Source organism: Schistocerca cancellata, chromosome 5 (genome assembly GCF_023864275.1).
Source record: "Schistocerca cancellata isolate TAMUIC-IGC-003103 chromosome 5, iqSchCanc2.1, whole genome shotgun sequence".
NCBI classification, from domain to species: domain Eukaryota; kingdom Metazoa; phylum Arthropoda; class Insecta; order Orthoptera; family Acrididae; genus Schistocerca; species Schistocerca cancellata.
In genome coordinates, this window is record NC_064630.1 from 352170413 (window position 1) to 352190158 (window position 19746).

The 19746-nt window shown below is 36.5% G+C and overlaps 1 protein-coding gene across 1 annotated transcript in view; it reads left to right on the forward strand.

The window, feature by feature from the left end:
* The window catches only part of LOC126188056 (kalirin), a 2181516-nt gene that overhangs the window by 1424443 nt on the left and 737327 nt on the right, over nt 1–19746 (forward strand). Inside the window, exons 28-32 of the mRNA XM_049929493.1 lie at nt 1785–2028; nt 9450–9674; nt 10084–10344; nt 11467–11568; nt 14000–14139. Coding sequence (XP_049785450.1) covers nt 1785–2028; nt 9450–9674; nt 10084–10344; nt 11467–11568; nt 14000–14139 — 972 coding nt within the window. The remainder of the gene's footprint in view (nt 1–1784; nt 2029–9449; nt 9675–10083; nt 10345–11466; nt 11569–13999; nt 14140–19746) is intronic.

Sequence of the window (19746 nt, forward strand, 5' to 3'; positions counted from 1 at the left end):
TATTAAGGGAAGTGTAATCTTATTTTTGTGGTTTTTTTGATTTTGTGGCACATACTATGCCTTTTTTAATTAGGGGATTCTTGGTGAATTTGATCTGTGGGACATGAAGTTAATTAACTATCACCAAAATTGAGACTGAAATTATCAGTGAATGGAAAGCAAGCTGTTGGTCGTTGCTCATTCATTCTAAGTGAAAATGTAATTGATTTCATACAGACATAGGAAGTGAACAATGTGTGTACATCAGCTCTTGCTTGACATACATTTTTATCCCACTGATGACTCTCCCTTTGAAGAAATGAGTCTCATTAGTGATTGGACTGACTTGATTATAGTAAAAAATGTCAGATGACAAGTTTTATTGCTGATGCTGATGCACATTCATACATCATATGCAAAAGAAAATGAAAAGCATACAATTTCTTGAAGGTATTTCAGAGTGTATGGGGATATGGAAAGATTGCTTTAGATGGTTTGGGAAAAATATTAGATACATTAAATTCTCTTTTGGAGCATGATGTGAGAAAATCATAGATGGGACAGAGGGCTTATTATACATTTTTTTGTACTAGGACAGTATTATATAACATGAGAAATAATCCCTCCTCCTCCTTGTCCTGTTTTATTTTTAATAGTGTTCTTTTGTGTTGGATGTTATGATTATTGCAGGAAGTTAATGTTTGTATGCAAGGTGTGTGGGCTAACTATAGTGATGAGGGTGTCAGTATGTACATCTAAAGGATGGTAACTGGCGTAATGTGTTCGGTATTACTACTCTTTTGTTAACTTCCTTCTAGTCTTGTATTTCTATTTCTCCATTGACGAGGAGTGATGGGTAATTTCTCTGTTTAATTCAAAATGATCTTTGTGTACTCCGTCACCCTAGTTTTACCAAGTACAAGGGGATTAATGCCAAATTGTGAAAAAGTTTAATCCTGTAAATTTTTTCTTTGTTTATATCTCCTGCCATCTGGTAAACAGTTAATGTGTTCTGTTGTTTGGGAATGCTCCCCCTGCCTTTTTTAATCAGTTCATTTATCAGATGCAAAAAGATACCTACTATATACAATTCCGAAATTATGTGACACTCATATTTGAAGCATCAGATTCCAAGGTACCATAGACACTTATTCTAATATCCTATATATAGCAAATTATTTCATTGCTGAGGATAAGTGTCTATTCCAGTACATTACTAATTATTTCATCAATATCTGAACATCAGTATGTACTTTTAAATGTTATTACATTTTATATTTGTGAAAATCCACAAATTTGTTTGTATCACTCTTCATTTAATGCAATGGGGCTTTCTAATATGTGTTTCCTTTTCTACAAATCATTGTCATATGTTCAAGTGCCCTTGGGAGAGTGATGATTAGGCCAGTCTCATTCAGACATGCAGTAGCACTGTTTTCAGTAGTTAGTAACTTGGCAGATCTGTTATAAGTTACATGAATATGTATAACAGATTGATTGTTATTTTATCTTTCTTGTCTCAGGTTTTTCACTACTTTACACATAAAATGGTTGAGTCATTTGTTTTCAGAGAACATTAATTTCACTTAGGAACAAAACTTCACAAAACACATTATGTGTTTTTCTTTTGTACTGAAGTTTAGTGACTGTGTGACATGTTTTTGACATTCATATCATGTCAGATTAATCTTTAAGTTACTAGAGATTTATATCTAGTTTATAGCAAATGAATGTCATTGTAGAAGAAGTAACAGCTACTGTTAACATTTTCTTTGCTTTATTCTGTATTTGTTTTTTGGTTTTAGGTTTATAATGGCAGAACTTCTCCAGACTGAACGAACATATGTCAAAGACCTTGAGACTTGCATCAAGTCTTTTTTAGATGAAATGAAATCAAATCCATCTGTACCAGGACCCATTCAAGGAAAAGATGACATAATATTTGGGAATATGGAAGAAATATATGACTTCCATAACAGTGTTTTTCTGAAAGAACTTGAAAAGTATGAGACCATGCCTGAAGATGTTGGGCACTGTTTTGTTACTTGGGTAAGTTAAAATCATATTACAATTTTCTAGAATATTTTGGTTGTTAAAATCATCCATTCTGAATGTGTGGAAGGAGTGGGGAACTTAAACTGCATTGAAATTCTAGTTATTTCAGAAACTGAGATTGAGAATCTTGTAGAAGATTTGATGTAATGTTTTTAATTTTGAATGAAACAGACCACTCACAGAAAGTGTAATATATTTTGCATCATCAACAGGTGCACATGCGCACACCCACAATCACTTGTATGCTCATGCAGACACAGATATACAGGATGCAGAAAGGCAGTTTAACCAAAAGTGTGGGGTAGAAAGACAGCAAAATATGAAGGAATTTCATTATAGGAACTAGAGGTCACAGTTGGATATTTTGAGCACTACGCAAACACAATTGAAATCTGACATATGGACATCTTTACTCAAAATAAAAAGCAATTCACAGAAAATGCATACATAAGTGAAGTGTTTGGACTAACAAATTGTCACAGTGAGAACAAGAAAAAGTTAAAGCATTACTTACCCGTGTATCATACTTAGCTGATGTACATTACAGTACTTCTTAAGATTGAAAACAGTCATATGTGTATGTTTCAGGTTATAATGTGTCTAAAAAAAGTAAGAGTAAATGAAAATGAGTATGCTATAGCACACAGGCTTGGCACTGCTTAATTACCATGAGTATGTAATAGCAAATGTTCAAACTGACCGCTATTTTCAAGTTGGCATAGAATGTAGTGGTGCTGCAGGGATTGGTATGTTCTCTGAAATGCACTGGGAGTAGTCTGAATTAATTCTGCTGTTGCCATAAGGCAAGCCACCAAATCCTGTTCGTCCACAACTGACATTGCATACACATTGTTTTTCATGTTACCCCAGAGGGAAAAAAATTCAGCTGTGTCAAGTCTGGCAAACATGCAACCCGCTGCATTGGCCACTGTGTCTGATCAATCTGTCAGCTGATGTCTTGTCCAAGTAATCTTGGATAATGTGTGCAAAATGTTGAGCTGCTCAATCACGTTGGAACCGAAGGTTCTGCCTAACTCCAAGTGGTACATCATCCAGGAGTGCAGGAAATACTTGTTGCAAAAATACAACTTTTGTGTGAGCATTCAACCTTGGAGGTTACATGTGGGGCCCACTGAATGAATCATTCACAGTTCTCATTCACATGCTTGCAGTGGTTAGCTTTTGATGACCATGGACATGTGTTGCGTTAGGATTTTGTGGTGTACAAACAAGGCTGTTGTATGAACTGAAAATACGTTCATGAGTAAAGCAAGCCTCATCTGTAAACAGCAAATGTTCAGGGGAATGTGGCTGTTGTGCTGCTCACCATAGGAACCTGTCAACAAATTCCAGACCACTAGGGAAGTTGTCTGGACCCACTGTTCATACCTTCTGTCAGTGGAAAGAATGTAGACAAGTCTCATGAATGACGTTCCAGATATGATGCCAGTCCACATGACATTCATGAGTGATTTGTCTGGAACTTGCTGTTGGCTCTTACTGAATGCAATGAATGCATCTTTGCCAAACTCAACAATGTAGGAAAAGATAGATTGCTACTTACCATAAAGAAGACATGTTAAGTTGCAGACAGGCACAATTACAAGACACTTACATAAAGCTTTCAGCCACAGCTTTTGTAAGCAAAAGAGAAACACCGTTCATACACAAAAGCAAGCACACGTCATGGTCACAAGACCAGCAACTCCGGCCAGAATTCATGCAAGGAGCAATTAATTTTTTCCTACATTGTTGATATTCCTATCTCAAGTTTCCATTGTTCGACTTCATCAAACTCAACAGTACCAACAGTGCATCTGCTGCCTGTATCATGCTTATTTGCCCTCAGATACCTAGTCTCTCAATACTTCTGTCAATTGACACAAAAGTGTTTTTCTAAGGCAGTCTGTGTTGTGAATAACATTACTGGTAAACTGTATGAGCCATCCTTGCATTGCCATGAGCAGCACCATAGGCCCAGTGCTTGTCACTTGCCTCATTCCATATGAACCCATATTCCCTATTGCTGCTTCACAACCCTCACTCATTCATTGGTAACAACTCTAATGAGATCACTGTACCTGTTGAATTTGACAAAAGGGTACTTAAAACCAACGTTCTCTACTGCACGTTGGTCCCCCCTAGAGACACTGAGTGGAGTGCAGTTTGTTTGTATCTGGCAAACACAAACAAGTTTCAGATTTGAAGATTGTCACACACCTGGAATTGATTTTAAGGTACGAAGCACCGTAAATATGCAACTGTGACCCCTAACTCCTGTAATCAAACCCCTTCGCTGATGCTGTCTTTGCCCTACACTTTTGTTCAAATTGTTTTCCTGCACACACACACACACACACACACACACACACACCTGTGCCTCTACATTGTGCTGGTTAGATACACAATGTAACTGTGCCAGCAAGACAGACAGTGTGACTGAGTGTCTAGTCAGCACAGTGCAGGCAGTTGTGTGTGTGTGGGGGGACCGGGTGGGGGAGGGGGGGGGGGTTGTTTATTTGTACTGTGGCTCATTAAAGGATTTTTTTACTAAAGCTAGCAAGTTTCCTCTTTTGTGTGTGCCTGTCAGCAACTCAATGCCTCTGCTTCCTGTGTCGGCCTCCTTTACTCCTAAATGTTTTACATTCTGCCAAAACTTTTCTTACCCAATTAAGAGTTTTAATATTTCCTCCGGCTATGAGAAATGAGAAATTTCCTTTTTCCATGGATAACAAAGCTGATCATTGTGTAAATAAAGATATTTTGTCTACTTCATGTAAATTCTGAACACATCAGGAGACTAGTTGTTAAACAATACATGCACAGACATGCTCGCTTGTTATTTGCAAGAGGAAAATAAAGCTACATAAAAGTGTAATGATAGAAAGTATACTGCTGTTTTTGAAGCAGAAAGGTGGAATAACTGCTAGGCCACTGACATTTGGTTGGCTTATGGAATATTGTAAGTGGTTTGTAGCTACAAGATACATTTGAGTTGAACTAATAATTAATGAGTAGCTCATGAGAGATGAAAGACTGGTTCAGCTGAAGAAAGGTGGGTAAGGTGTCACCTAGAGCTGTTTAAGAAACCATCCTATCATTGACCAGGGATGGATTATGGAAACTGTGAAAAACCAAAATGAGGAAAACTAAATTGGAACTTAAAAACTCACTCTGACAAAGCTTGCAGGGCTACCTAACCATAGTTACTCATTTTTTGTTTATATGTGTTTTCTTCCCCTCCTCCCTCCCTCCTTAGCGTACTCCTTTCAGCTGTCTTTCTCTCAATCTTCTTCTTGATCTCTTTCTTCAAATATTAGGTATGAACATGTGATTTCAGGGAAAGAGACAAAGAGAAGACTGAAACGCACAGATGTTTTAAAGGAGTACAGAAAAGTGTACTTGTACTTTCACACACACACACACACACACACACACACACACACACACACACACACACACACAGTTTGGCAAAGGGAGTGAAGAACCCTGAATGTCTGAGCCTCAGTGTAACTTCATGCATGTTCTCACCATTCAGAGGGTATGTAAAGTATTAGAGTTGCAGCTGTCTGTGACGGGTTGAATGGCCGCCAGTACATTAATGGTTTTTGTGTTTATTGTCATTACCAGGTCTAATAGGGTGTATCAGAGGCATGAACAATGTCAGATATTGAGTGGTCACTGTGAAGAACATGAAGATGTCACATACAGCTTAAACATAGACAAATTTAAATTTGAATTTCCTGCCATGTTGTAGTTCTACCGGAAGTCACAACTGGCAGTCTTGAAAGCCATAGGCACTAGTAAACAGTCAGAACCTCAAAATGGCCAAGATGTTACAGACAAGTGCAGAGCACAACCAAAGAGCTCTAGTTATCAAAAGTCTTCACACTCGCTGTTCGCCCACTGAAATAGTTCGATTGTTTGGGTACCCAAGATCATCTGTTTACAATATTGTGATCAAGTATTGTCCTTTGGAGAAGTCTGGTGTTCACTTCTTAGGTGTTGTGTCCAGTGAAAGTGATATGCTGCCACCACATTTCTTTGAAAAAGGAAAAACTGTCATAAAAGAAGTTTATCTCCAAGTTTTGACAAATTTCATGAAACTGTGGGAGACAATATATCTTTAAACAGGATGACTTTCAGATAATGTTGACATCTTCTGGTCGAAGTAGTTCTGGCTCAGAATAGCCAGGATTTGAACCCTCTTGTCTACTATGTTTGGAGTGTAGTTGAAAGAGTTACCAACAAGATGAGACACCCTAATGTCACATCTCTGTGCACCTCTATCAGAACAGCATTTGTGAATATGGACAGTGCTGTTTTAAAGAGTGCATGCAATCGCTTCAGGACAAGATTTGAGGTGGTCATTACGGCTGAAGGGAACTACATCAAGTAATGTTACTATTGAAAGATACCACTACTTATATTTGAAAGGATTTTCATTTTCATTTGTATTTTCTTTTAATAAATTTGTTTTTAAAAGATGTTTCATTTGTCCAGATTTAAGTGCCGCTCCCTGTACTTGTGTCAGACAGCGTTATTAGCACCTGACATAGCTTGAAAGTTGTCTCATTGTGAGTCTCCACTTAGTTGGCTGGACATATTGTGTAATATCCAGGTTTTTGGGGCATTTAGATATGACAGTGACATGTGACATGCTGAACTGCATGAAAATGTGGGGTCAACCGTACTCACTGTCTAGGTTCCAGTGGACCAAGGGAGGATGGCCATAATGTACACCACATACATCATAACCCATTCACATGTGGACCTGGCTTCTCAGAACAAATAATGGTCTCCCTGAAATGTTCTATGTCATCCAGCAACATTAGTTGAAGATTAGCAGGAGCCGGATTAGGGAAGATGTGTCCCATGCTTAGGCTGTCATTAACACAACTCAAATGGCTGCATTTGGAGTGATGCAATGTCATGGTTGCTTGAGCTGCTGAAGAAAAGTGTCACATGTTTGGCAGTGAATTGCGTTTCTGCACTATCATGATGATCATTGTGGCGGTAGCGTTCTCGCTTCCCGCGCCCGGGTTCCCGGGTTCGATTCCCGGCGGGGTCAGGGATTTTCTCTGTCTCGTGATGACTGGGTGTTGTGTGATGTCCTTAGGTTAGTTAGGTTTAAGTAGTTCTAAGTTCTAGGGGACTGATGACCATAGATGTTAAGTCCCATAGTGCTCAGAGCCATTTGAACCATTTTTTTTTTTTATCATTGTGGTTATTATGGCAGTAACTTGGAGAGAGGTTCCATTCTTCTTTCTTTTGGAAAGGCACAGCAGTGTTACTTGTGGCTTGTGATGTGAAGACCCATGGAGTATGACTAGATTGTGGCTGGTTGTGGTTAAGAGAAATCTGGTGGCATACAGATACATCACAGGCATTCTGCACCCACATGTGTCATCTCTTATGTGACAATGTTGCTGTGCCATTTTCAACAGGACAATGTTTGTGCACACAGGGGAAATGCATGTATGAGCTCATGATGTTGAGGTACTCCTGTGGTCAGCAACATCAACTCTACCTCATTGCTAGTATCCACAATAACAAAGACCAGTTACAAGTCGTGGGACAGTTTGCCTCATAAGAGGATTCAGTTGCTTCATGGCACCTTTGCAAACTGAATTAGTGCACACATCCAGGCCGGAGGGTGTTCAACATCATACTGCTAACTTGACTCATACTACCAAGATCTTTGTATGTTTAATGTGATTATGTAATCACTGAAATAACATCACATATGATCTCAGACGATGCAGTTTCGTTGGTGTTTTGTTATCTCTTACTGGTTGTGTCAAGTTTTTTTCAGGCAGTAACATATATTTTACCATAATTATCAAACCACCCTTGTGTGTGTGTGTGTGTGTGTGTGTGTGTGTGTGTGTGTTTGATAAGTCTGGTAAAAAAAAAGCAAGAAAAATGTTTGTTTTATACTGGTGAAGAGGATGTATGAGGAACAAATTCAAAGCCAAATATATGCACTTTTGCTGTTGATATCTTTGGTTTGTGGGATGATGCATTGTCCTGGTGAAGGAGTACTTTTTTTGCATACCAGCCTTGGTCTTTCTTCATCCAGTGCAAGTTTCAAATTTCCGACAGTGCAGCATAATTTGTTCCAGTTATGGTTCTGTCAGTTTCCAAGTAATCTAAGAGAATTATTCCTTGGGAATTTTATGCAGCAGATTATACGACAGTGGTTTGGATGATTTGTACTCTTGCCAAACAGACTTTGCTCTGAATAAGGCAAGGTACACTGATTCAAGACATTTGTGATTAACTGCAATCAAAAATCTACATGTATCAGTGAAGAACAGTGGCAGACATAGAAAAGAAACAGCTTGAAAGTGACTCCACACATCCCTTGTTTGAATGTGAATTCTAGCTCCCTAGGCTGAGGCCACAAGAGATGTTCCTGGGGGGCAGTGTAACCTGGAGATCAATTGAATTTGCTCTATTATACATAGAAGATATTGCCAGATAAAATACTTCAGTGTCATGGTGTAAGAAGACCTTAAAGTGCAGGGGATGCATCAACAGATAACCATTTTATGGCTGGTTTGTATTGTATGACACACTACACCATCTTGTGCACAAGAATCCCTTCAAATTCACCACTGTGAATGATCTGTTCAGATGTGAAGAAATGTAATGGCAAAATTCTGGTTTGATGAATTTTCTGTGTGTGTTTGTTCTTGTTAACAACTAACTGGAAAGTCCTGAGTGTATTAATGGAAGGAACAAAGCTAATCACCCACCTCGTATTTGAGGTATTGCTTGGTCTGTTGGTACACAGAGTGAAAACATCCTCAATCTTTCAGGCAGTGGCCTTCCTCATTACTAACAGACTTTGAAAACACACACACACACACACACACACACACACACACACACACACACACACACACACACACACACACACACACACACACGCGCGCGCACACACACACACACACACACACACACACACACACAACCATTCACACATTCACTCCTTGTTAGGCAGTCAGTACATGAATATTACCTGTAAGCCTGGGCGTATATAATGCAATGTGAACATGGAATTTGAAAGACATAAGTTTCTGGATTACTTTTTTTCCATGGCTGAAATTTGCAACTGTGAATGGAATTAATGTTAATTTTAAAAGACTGCTATTTTGTGACAGTAGCTGGTATGGTTTTACAGACTAACCCTAGTGAGATTTATGTTTTAGTTAGTGTATACAGAAATTATTCTTAGAAATGAAGACACCGTGAAAAGCATTTGGGCTCAACAGGGCAGTGAAGTGTTTGTGAATGTGCCAAAATACACAAAAAAATTGTGCACCACTATGTCTGACACAGTTACTGTGTACTTAGTATGTAAGATAGTATATTTTAGCTAGATAAATAATATTTCGGTCCTTTTTCAGGCCCAGAAGTTTGACATGTATGTTAAATATTGTAAGAATAAGCCTGAGTCAAACTCGCTTCTAGTACAGCATGGTGGCAGTTTCTTTGAAGAAATGCAAAAAAAGCACAAAGTTGAGCATCCTATAGCAGCATACCTCATAAAACCTGTACAGAGAATTACTAAATACCAACTCCTGTTAAAGGACCTACAGTCTTGTTGTGAGGAGGATCAGGGTGAAATTAAGGTGAAGTGAAAATGTGATTCTTTATTGTTTGTAGTTTAGTAATCTATTTGGGTATGGTAGTCTTCATAGACTGTAATGCTGATGATTAACAATACACATTAAGAAGTGCTAATTGCAAACTTTTGGGATTTATGGAAAAGATAAACTATGTAATAAGTCCAATGTGGATTGTTTTGCAATGCCTTAATTGTGTATTCTTTGTATTTAGATGAAACTGCTGAATTAATGCAATAAGAAAATCATAATTAGTGTTGTAGTATAAATGAAATTTAATTCATATCATGATGTAATATGAACTGAATACCAGCCTCAGATTGTGTTTAATGAAATATTAAATTTTACTGTATATTATTTTGATATCCATGTGTATAATAAAAGCATGCCTCACTTCATAACTTTTTTTTTTCAGGATGGCCTAGATGTTATGTTAAATGTTCCCAAAAAGGCGAATGATGCAATGCACCTTTCCCTCTTAGAAGGCTGTGATATGAGTTCAGACAAACTTGGGGAAGTTGTACTGCAAGATACTTTCCATGTCTGGGATCCTAAACAAATAATTCGGAAAGGCCGAGAAAGACATATTTTTCTCTTTGAGTTATATTTACTCTTCAGTAAAGAAGTAAAAGATTCCAGTGGAAAAGCAAAATATATTTACAAAAACAAACTGATGGTAAGTTATCCTTAGAAAATTAATCCTTTAGAAAAAGTCTGCAATAAATCAGAAGGTGTTGCTGTTGTTACCTACACACACACACACACACACACACACACACACACAGTACAAATGTAACAGCTTTAAAAGTAGCAGTTAGTCAATTTTTTTGTCATGGTAGATCATGGAGTTATCTTTCATATGAATCATTTAAGGAAGAAATGTATAACTATTGGCTGTTGAAATTAAGCCACAAACAATCAAGAGAATAGCATTAATTAATCAGTGTTTTTATAGCCTGTAACATAACTTTAACACTCTTCAGAAACCAAGAGGGGTTGATAGAAGAATACTCATTTTTTATGAGTGCAGAGTATTTATAAAGCTCTATAATAGCACACAAATACATACAACTACTTCCAGCCTTTGACAAGGGAGTAATTAGTTCTGAAGCAAGAACCATTAAGTCTGTTTCTTTGTTCTGTTCATGTTCAGTTTACCAATTTTCTTAACAGTATGAATATCCACAGCTAAATTTACTGATTTTTCTTTTTTTTATTTTGATACCAAGTAGGTGGTATGAGTTTAACATTCTCCTTTTGTCTTTCCTTGCAAACATGCTCAATTCCCAACAAATTTTCAAACTACATTTAGGTAGCACGTGATACTGAATTTTGTATTTTAGTACTTCATCTTAATTTTATTTTTGTTGATAACTTTACTGATTCATGTATTGTACCTTATAAAGAAGTATCTAATTACTTATTTACTGTGGTATCCTGTAGTCTTCTCAAAATTTTATGCACTCTCAGCATTAAATAATTTCTCTCATTGTGGATTACATTTTTGCATTGACCATCATAATTCCAATGAACGTTCTCCCAAACATGATGACCATGCTTTTTTTTATACATTGCATATTAGTTATATAAAGTGTGGAATGCATGTATCTTTAGTAGGCTCTCTCTGGCTCTTTATACTTTGAGGAATACCTGAAGTATTAAACTGTCTTGTGTGTTTTCTAACTGTTACTATTGAAGTGATGGGTCAGTTTTGTTTATGCTTAATAAAATGTGAAATTTCAAAGTTAAATATATTATTGTGAAAGGTACTAATGACCCTGTTTTTTGGCAATTGTAGACATCTGAACTTGGAGTAACAGAACACATTGAAGGTGATGAGTGTAAATTTGCTGTGTGGACTGGAAGGGCACCAATATCAGATTACAGGATAGTACTAAAGGTAAGAAATAACTAAATGAAATGTAAACAAGAGTTAGATAGGTGTAATGAGATAATTAAATAATATGAAAGTTAATGAGACAGTATTGTGAAGGTGTTGGAAGTCTTTCACTTTTTGAACCACAGCAACCCTCACACCATCATTTTCTCAGCCTCTCTCTCTCTCTCTCTCTGCTGTACTTCCAAACATTATTTTTAGGAGTACTCATAGTTTACTTGTTTTAACTTAGTTTATAGTGTAATTTTTAACCCAAAAGTTAACAATTTTAAAAAGTCAATGCATAAATAGAAAATTAAATTCATTAATTGTATCTTTGTTGTTTTGGATCAAACAGATCACCAATTTCAAATTCTTCAAAAGTCATCATCAGATTACATACTTACAAATTTATAATGTAAGGGTATGTTCCGTAATGCTGTGAAATCATTGTGTACATGTATGATCTGAAATGATATATGATGGTATCAATAATAATAATAATAATAAATTACTTGAATTCATTACATAGGAACATATCAAAAGGATGCATACAGCACTCTGGAATAAAAAAACTAAAAAAAATAAAAAAATAAAAAAAATAAAAAAACATGTGGTAGACTGGAACTGTTTACCATGAATTTTTTCTCATTTAAAGACAGCAAATTGATTCCTTTTTAATCATTAATTTTCTGACTTAGAACATGGCTGGGCAACAGTTTTCTAGCAATTCCTCTTTGAAGAGTAGTCTCAAACAATGCCTGTCACCATTCTGTCTTTCACAACCACATTTTGGGAAGCATATTTCTGTTCCTAGATCGACATGAATTTTATCAAGGTGTTTGCATGAGCTCTTTTGTGGGAATAGGTGAATACAAGTCAAGGATCACAGTGCTGTGCCAGATTTGGATACTTAATCCACTGTGCTTCTTAGAATTCTGATGGTAGGCTTCTGAAGTTGAACCTTGTAATTTATATTCCATTGACTAAGAATGTAAGGGCCAATTAAGATGACATTCTAGTACAACGTAGCCTCTCATATTCTTGATATGGTCCATTAGTTACAACTTTATTTCCTAACTTATGAAATGGATGTTATGAAATATTCTGCAGAACATTTGTACAACATTGGGAAGTCAAATGAAGTCATGTTAGAAGCTGTCATCCGATACTGCATACTGTTTAAAGTTAGTCATATAGTTCATTTACCAAACATGCATTGATTAACTGTAATGTTGAATCATGTTAACATGCTACACTTCTCAGAGCACTAAACATTGCATTTTGCACCTGTAAATGTTTATAGGAATTTTCATTTTACAGTGAACATTATTTATGTCATATGTAGTACACAAACTGGAGTCAGACTATGAAGAGAATATTCCAATGGATGGAGAATCCTAACAGAGCCTTCAGGTAGCTTTGTGGTAGCTTTTACTAAGTACATAAATGGTATGTTTTACTGCAGGCACAACGGGAATGACTCAGACATAAGAAATCTGCTGGTTTGATGGAAACCTGTTAAGAATCTAAAACTTGCAAAAAAACTAGGATTCATTGCATGTATTACCTTTAGCTCTTGCCAATGTCAACAATACATATAATCTTTCCAGGACAGTATGCACTTAAGATGTTAAAGTGCAACGCTTTCCAAAAAGGGAAGTAGTAGCGCCTTAAAAGATGACACTTATTGATTGTATGTAATGCTAATAGGTGAAAATTGTAATACTGACAGTTCTCTTTAACTTTTAACTAGAAATAATTCTTACTGTGGATATCAACAGACAAAGCCATAGATTTCTGCATTAGTACAGACCTTTATCCATAGAGTACTTGTTACTGTGGAAATTTGTGGATATCCACATCTTTCCAGACCTCTGCTACTGGAGCTAAGAAATACCTCAAAACAGTTTAGTGGTATCAGAAAACATATAGATTATTGGCTGATGCTACTATGAAGACAATTTGTATTCAGTGCTGATCAAATTGACTACTTCAGAATGGTGAACTCATCACATTTTTTATTTTTTAATTTAAGAGTTAACAGTATCAGTCATTTTATCATCAGCTATATGCATCTAAGAAATGTGTTATTTTCAAGTGCCATCTACTGTAACCGTAAATTGTGTTAAGAATGTAGATTTTTTAAAATTTGTGCCAGAAATGTCACATGTCAAGTACAACCATTAACTGAGCAAATTAGGTTAAACTAAACTAGAAAATGGTGTGACATTTTTAAGTAAAGATATCTATCGGATGACTGGAACATATCGAGTTTGAAATTCTGTGGAAGAAAAGCTTGTAGAATGTTCCATGTACTTCATTGGGAAAGAAAAGTAATAAGTTTCTATTTTACTTGTTATTGCTAATCATATTGTAATTTTTTCACCATAAGAAAATAAATGCATTATAAATCAAAATAAATTTAGTGTCGTGTTTTAATTTATTTTTTCAGGCCTCTTCACTTGATGTGAAACAGACATGGGTAAAAAAGCTCCGTGAAGTCATTCAGGAAACCTATTTCAGTTCAGCTTTACCTCTCAGCATGCCAAAGAGCCCAGCAAAACTGAAGCCAGGCAGTCAACGTTCCAGCAGGTAAGAACAGAGATGTTATTGCTAATTTGTTGATAGTCCAACACTAGTACAATGTCAAGTGCATGCTGGTGTTCTGGCCAGCTTGCATGTTTTGTTTTCTGCACCCACTTAGGTAAATACTGGGCTAGTTCCCAGGTTCTGCCTCAGTTACATGATGCACAAACAATTGGAAAACACTGACATAATATTTGACAATGTGAATATAATGGAGGGAAACATTCCACGTGGGAAAAATATATCTAAAAACAAAGATGATGAGACTTACCAAACAAAAGCGCTGGCAGGTCGATAGACACACAATTTGACAATGTGATATGTAAAAGACACAGGCAGAAGGTGTACACAGATTGCTCCCTGGGTGCACCTTTAAAATGTCTTTTGAAGAGAGAACTACAATTTAGTAATAGCCTATATAAGGGTATGGTTCTCTGCAAAAGTGGGGAAGTACCATACCAATCCCAACCTGGCATTGGCTGGAATGGACAGACATTTTAATCCACATAATGGACAGCATTAAAACCACTATCCCTTTAGTGTACAGAAAGGCATCATTTATGAGTACCTACAACTAACATTGTGCAGTGAAAGTGATGTCAAATTCTAAATAGTTCGTTGCATTGATTTTATCTGAAAGCTATAGAACTACATTTTGCATTTTAGTTCTCCTATACATTACATTTCATCTTTTGTGGAGCTGAACTGACTATCAAGATAAACAAATAGTTCCAAATACTTTTCCATCCCCTTCTCCCCACAAAACTTTAATAAAAAGGGAAAAAATAGCTCCACAATGATGAGCAGTTTTTTCAGGTGTAGAAAATTCTATTGCAAATTAAAAATTATGACTGCTGCTTTTTTGTGCCTTGCTGTCCTTTGTTTTATATTCCCATTTTTTAAAAGGATGTCATTATTGAGAACTTCAATGAGTGGGAGAAGAACAGCTGTATAGATGGGAGGGGAACAGTTGTACAGTGATGAAAAATACCATAAAATAGCTAATTCAGCCACTGTCATCCTTAATGCTCATAGAATGAATTAATCTATACAATTCATGGTGGACCTAATAATCACATTTTTACCACTGGAAGAATGTAACAGCATAATGCATTGCTCAGTGGCTATATGGATAAGTGTCTGACAGCAAATCTGAAAGTTTTGGATCAGATCTTAGTCAGTCGTAGTATTTTTTTTCTGCCACTTGTCATCTTTTTCACGCCTGACAATGATTTCTGTATGTAACAAATACCTAGTTGCACCATGGTTCACATTTCTCTTATAACTGGCTGAGTAATTAACTTAAAATGTTGGAGAAAGGCAGTGTCAAGAAAAAGGAACTTGCTTAATAAAGAAGTGCAATGTTCATGAAACCCTTCAAGTTGAGAACAGCGTTTCCTTGACACTTGCATTCGTAAATTGGGAAGAAGACTGTGGAGTGAAATGCTTTGAATTTGTAGAACTACATTATTATCTCTGTAATTGGTAATAAATAAATGTTGCCTTCTGTTCCTGATTTTACTAGTGCAAATTCATTTATGTGAAGCAATCATCTTCAGTGGCACAAGGCAAAAATTTACACAGATGAACATGCACACAAACCATGTAACACCCCACCTGCTGTGATGGGTGTGAAGTGTTTAATTTTCTGTGTTACAGTTAAGTCATGGAACACTGAAAGAACTGAAAATGCATTCCCTTAGTTAAACTCTTTGTTTATATATTCTGTATCCCATTGTATTACTTTTGGTGTGCTGTGACATAAGTATTGCAATTTATATTTCGAACCCAATCTAGGCTAAAAGCCAAAGAGAAGAAGCACCTGACCTAATGTTTTTTGTTTTAAATGCCTAAGCTAAGCTCCAAATAATTAATATTAGTGATTAGTGCAAAATCTGGCTTGCTTTGAATATATGACCTAGTTTTCTTTCCTGCATTTTAATTGTAACACAACACGTTTAGAGTTCTCAGTCCAACTAAAGTTGGGAAATTGAAGTGCAGAATAACAATAATAATAATAATTATATTAAAAACAAAGATTCCATGACTTACCAAACGGGAAAGCGCTAGTAGACAGACACAATAAAAAACACACAAACACACACACAGTTTCAAGCTTTCGCAACCAACGGTTGCTTCGTCAGGAAAGAGGGAAGGAGAGGGAAAGACGAAAGGATGTGGGTTTTAAGGGAGAGGGTAAGGAGTCATTCCAATCCCGGGAGCGGAAAGACTGTGTCTGTATATGTCTGGATGGATATGTGTGTGTGTGCGAGTGTATACCCTTCCTTTTTTCCCCCTAGGGTAAGTCTTTCCACTCCCGGGATTGGAATGACTCCTTACCCTCTCCCTTAAAACCTGCGTCCTTTCGTCTTTCCCTCTCCTTCCCTCTTTCCTGATGAAGCAACCATTGGTTGCGAAAGCTTGAAATTCTGTGTGTGTGTTTGTGTGTTTTTTATTGTGTCTGTCTACCAGCGCTTTCCTGTTTGGTAAGTCATGGAATCTTTGTTTTTAATATATTTTTCCCATGTGGAATGTTTCTTTCTATTTTATTTATATCAATAATAATAATAATAATAATAATAATAATAACAATAATAATAATAATTATTATTATTACTATTATAACATAAAAAGCACTCGTACTTGTGTTACTGAGAGCACTGCATTATTGGAGTGAGTACAGTTTAATGTAAACCTTATTTTTTCATCTTTAAAGTGTTTGGTTATGTTACATCTCAGTTACAAGCAATGCCATCCCTATAATATCTGTGTAGTGTATCCCTGTGTGACCTTGTTTCCTTCGTATATGTGAGAAGGTGCTGCAAGACACCTCCCAATTACAGTGACTAAGAAAACATACTATTTGCAACAGAGAAGTAATTTTCAAGTATTTGATATCCTTCATGGGTGCATTTCACTGACAGTTGTTACAGGCACAAGTAGCACTTTATGTGAGTTGTGAATTATAAAAGCAGCTTTGCAATTCATAGCATCATTGTGAATAACATTCATGGAAACTGCTCAGCAACATGTGTCACTGATAAATGTGGTGTATATTGACTGTTGTGGTACATGGAAGCCATCTGATATGCTACGTCGCAACATATCACTTTCCAAATAAACCAGATGCAGTCAGATTCATCTCTACATCAACATCTCAGTAATCTCTGCTCAGTATGGGCCTTACCATATATAGTTAATTGTCCAGTAATAAAGAAAATGAAAAGATTGTTGTGTTGCAGAATGAATGGGCACTGCATATACAATGCTCAAGAACCAGGATTATGCACCAGCTTCATAGGCCTGAAGGAGGCTAACCCCTGAAGCTCTACTATTTGTGGGGGGGGGTTTCCATGTTTTGAAAATCCAGAAATTAGCAATCAGTTTACATTGGCAGTTTTTGCCTCCAGACCAACGTAATATAAAAGCTTTCCTTTTGTGGCCACAGAAGAGAAAAGCACGTGTGGTCCCACTGAAGAATGAGGAACACTGATCAAAGATGTGTTAATAGCATTCGGGTATGGCCTATCACTACTAGAGTGCATACATTTTGATTGTGATTTCATCCTGCATTAAGAAGAATGCAACACATTGAATAACAAAAAACGCAGCTCATTAATGTGTACTGCTTTGTAGCTACGGAAACAATTTGGAAAATGGGTTTCCTAACCGTTACACAAAAACCCTCAGTATTCCTTTAACAGTATCTGTATGAGTTTAAAGTGCAGACAAAAGGATTTATAAGTTAAGTCATTAAAAACTGCCCCTGAAACTTAGTGAGGCAGGGGAGCCATTGGGATTTTCAATAGTTTCAGTGGGAAGTGACATATTCAACAGTTGATCACTTGCCCAGTGGTATAAAGTAAAATTTGAAAACAAACTGAAAATGTTTCTCCTTGACAACTAATCATAAAGAATTTCCATCTGTACATGTTCACCATGTAGTCATATTTATAAATTAATTTGTGACACTTTTTTCAGAACTCTTTGGCACTGTATGGTAGCTGAAGAAAAATTTAGAGCAGTGCTCAAAGTTATATGAATGTTTTGATTTCATAGGTGAACAACAATGTAAATATGAATGTATCACTGTGGTCACAGATTGCTTTTTTGGTCATATTTATTTCACATACACTTCCTATAAAATAAAGTAAGCAAAGATGAGTAGTAGGAGCTAACAGGTAAAATTTGCATATAAAATAATTATGCTGCAACAGAGATAGCACATGTTGATAATGACAGAGCTGTAAGTCACTGAACATATGATTCAAAATAGTTTTGTAATGTTACTGGGCTTATGACACTATTTCTTAACAGCCACAAAGGTTTCTATCAAGGGCAAGGCAGTGAAGACAGGCCACTTGAAATGCATCCACATTTATGTTTACATACAAACTCTGCAAGCCACCATATGGTGCATGGTGGAATGTACTTTGTACCGCTGCTAGTCATTCCCTTTTCTGTTCCACTCGCAAAGAGACACAGGAGAAAATGATTGTCTATGTGCTTCCTTATGAGCCCTTATTTCTCTTATCATGTTCCATATGCAAAACATGCACCAGCGATGGTAGAATCATTCTGCAGCCACCTTCAAATGCTGTTCCTGTAAATTTTCTCAATAGTGTTTCATGTAAAGAATGTAGTCTTCCCTTCAGTGATGCCGATTTTAGTTCATGAAGCTTCTCCAGGATACTTGTGTGTTGATTGAACCTACCAGCAAGAAAATATGTTCCAAGCAGGGTCTAAAGGGGTGGGAAAGACCACCATCATTTATTAGCATTGTTAGGAAACTGCTGCATAAACAAAGAGAACTTCATCTCAGAATCACGAGAAGTAAACACCAAGCTGACAAACAAAAGCTGAACAAAGCAAAAATGAGTGTAAGAATGGCAGTGAGAGAAGTGTTCAAAGATTTCAAAAGTAAAACTTTATCAGCTGAAATTAGTTAAAACCATAAGAGGTTTTGGTTGTATATACAATCTACAAGTGGGTCAGAATCATCTATTCATTCATTTAGTGACCATACTGGCACAGAAATGGAAGATAACAGAGAGAAGAACAAAATACTGAATTTAGTCTTCCGAAATAGTTTCAGTGCAGAAGATCATAACATGATCCTCCTTTCAATCGTTGTACGAATGTCAAAATGTCAGATATTGAGATAACTGATTAAGGAATAGAAAAACAACTACAATTGCATAGTAACGGAAAGGTGTCAGGACCAGATGAGATACCTATAAGATTCTACAAAGATTATGCGAAAGAACTTGCTCCCTTCTGGCAGTAATTTACTGTAGATCGTCTGAGCAATGAAGGGTTCCTAGCGACTGGAAGAAAACACAGGTCACTCCAGTTTTTAAGAAGTGCCGTAGGATAGAGGCACACAATTATAGACCTACATTGTTGTTGTCAATCTGTTGTAGAATTATGGAACAAATTTTATCTTCAAGAAATATGACATTTTCGGAGAATGAAAATACCCGCTATAAAAATCAGCATGATTTCACAAACAGAGATTCTGTGGAACTCAGCTCGCTCTGTTCCTCCATGAGATCCAGTTATGACGTTTTTGGAGAATGAAAATATCCTCTATAAAAATCAGCATGGATTTCA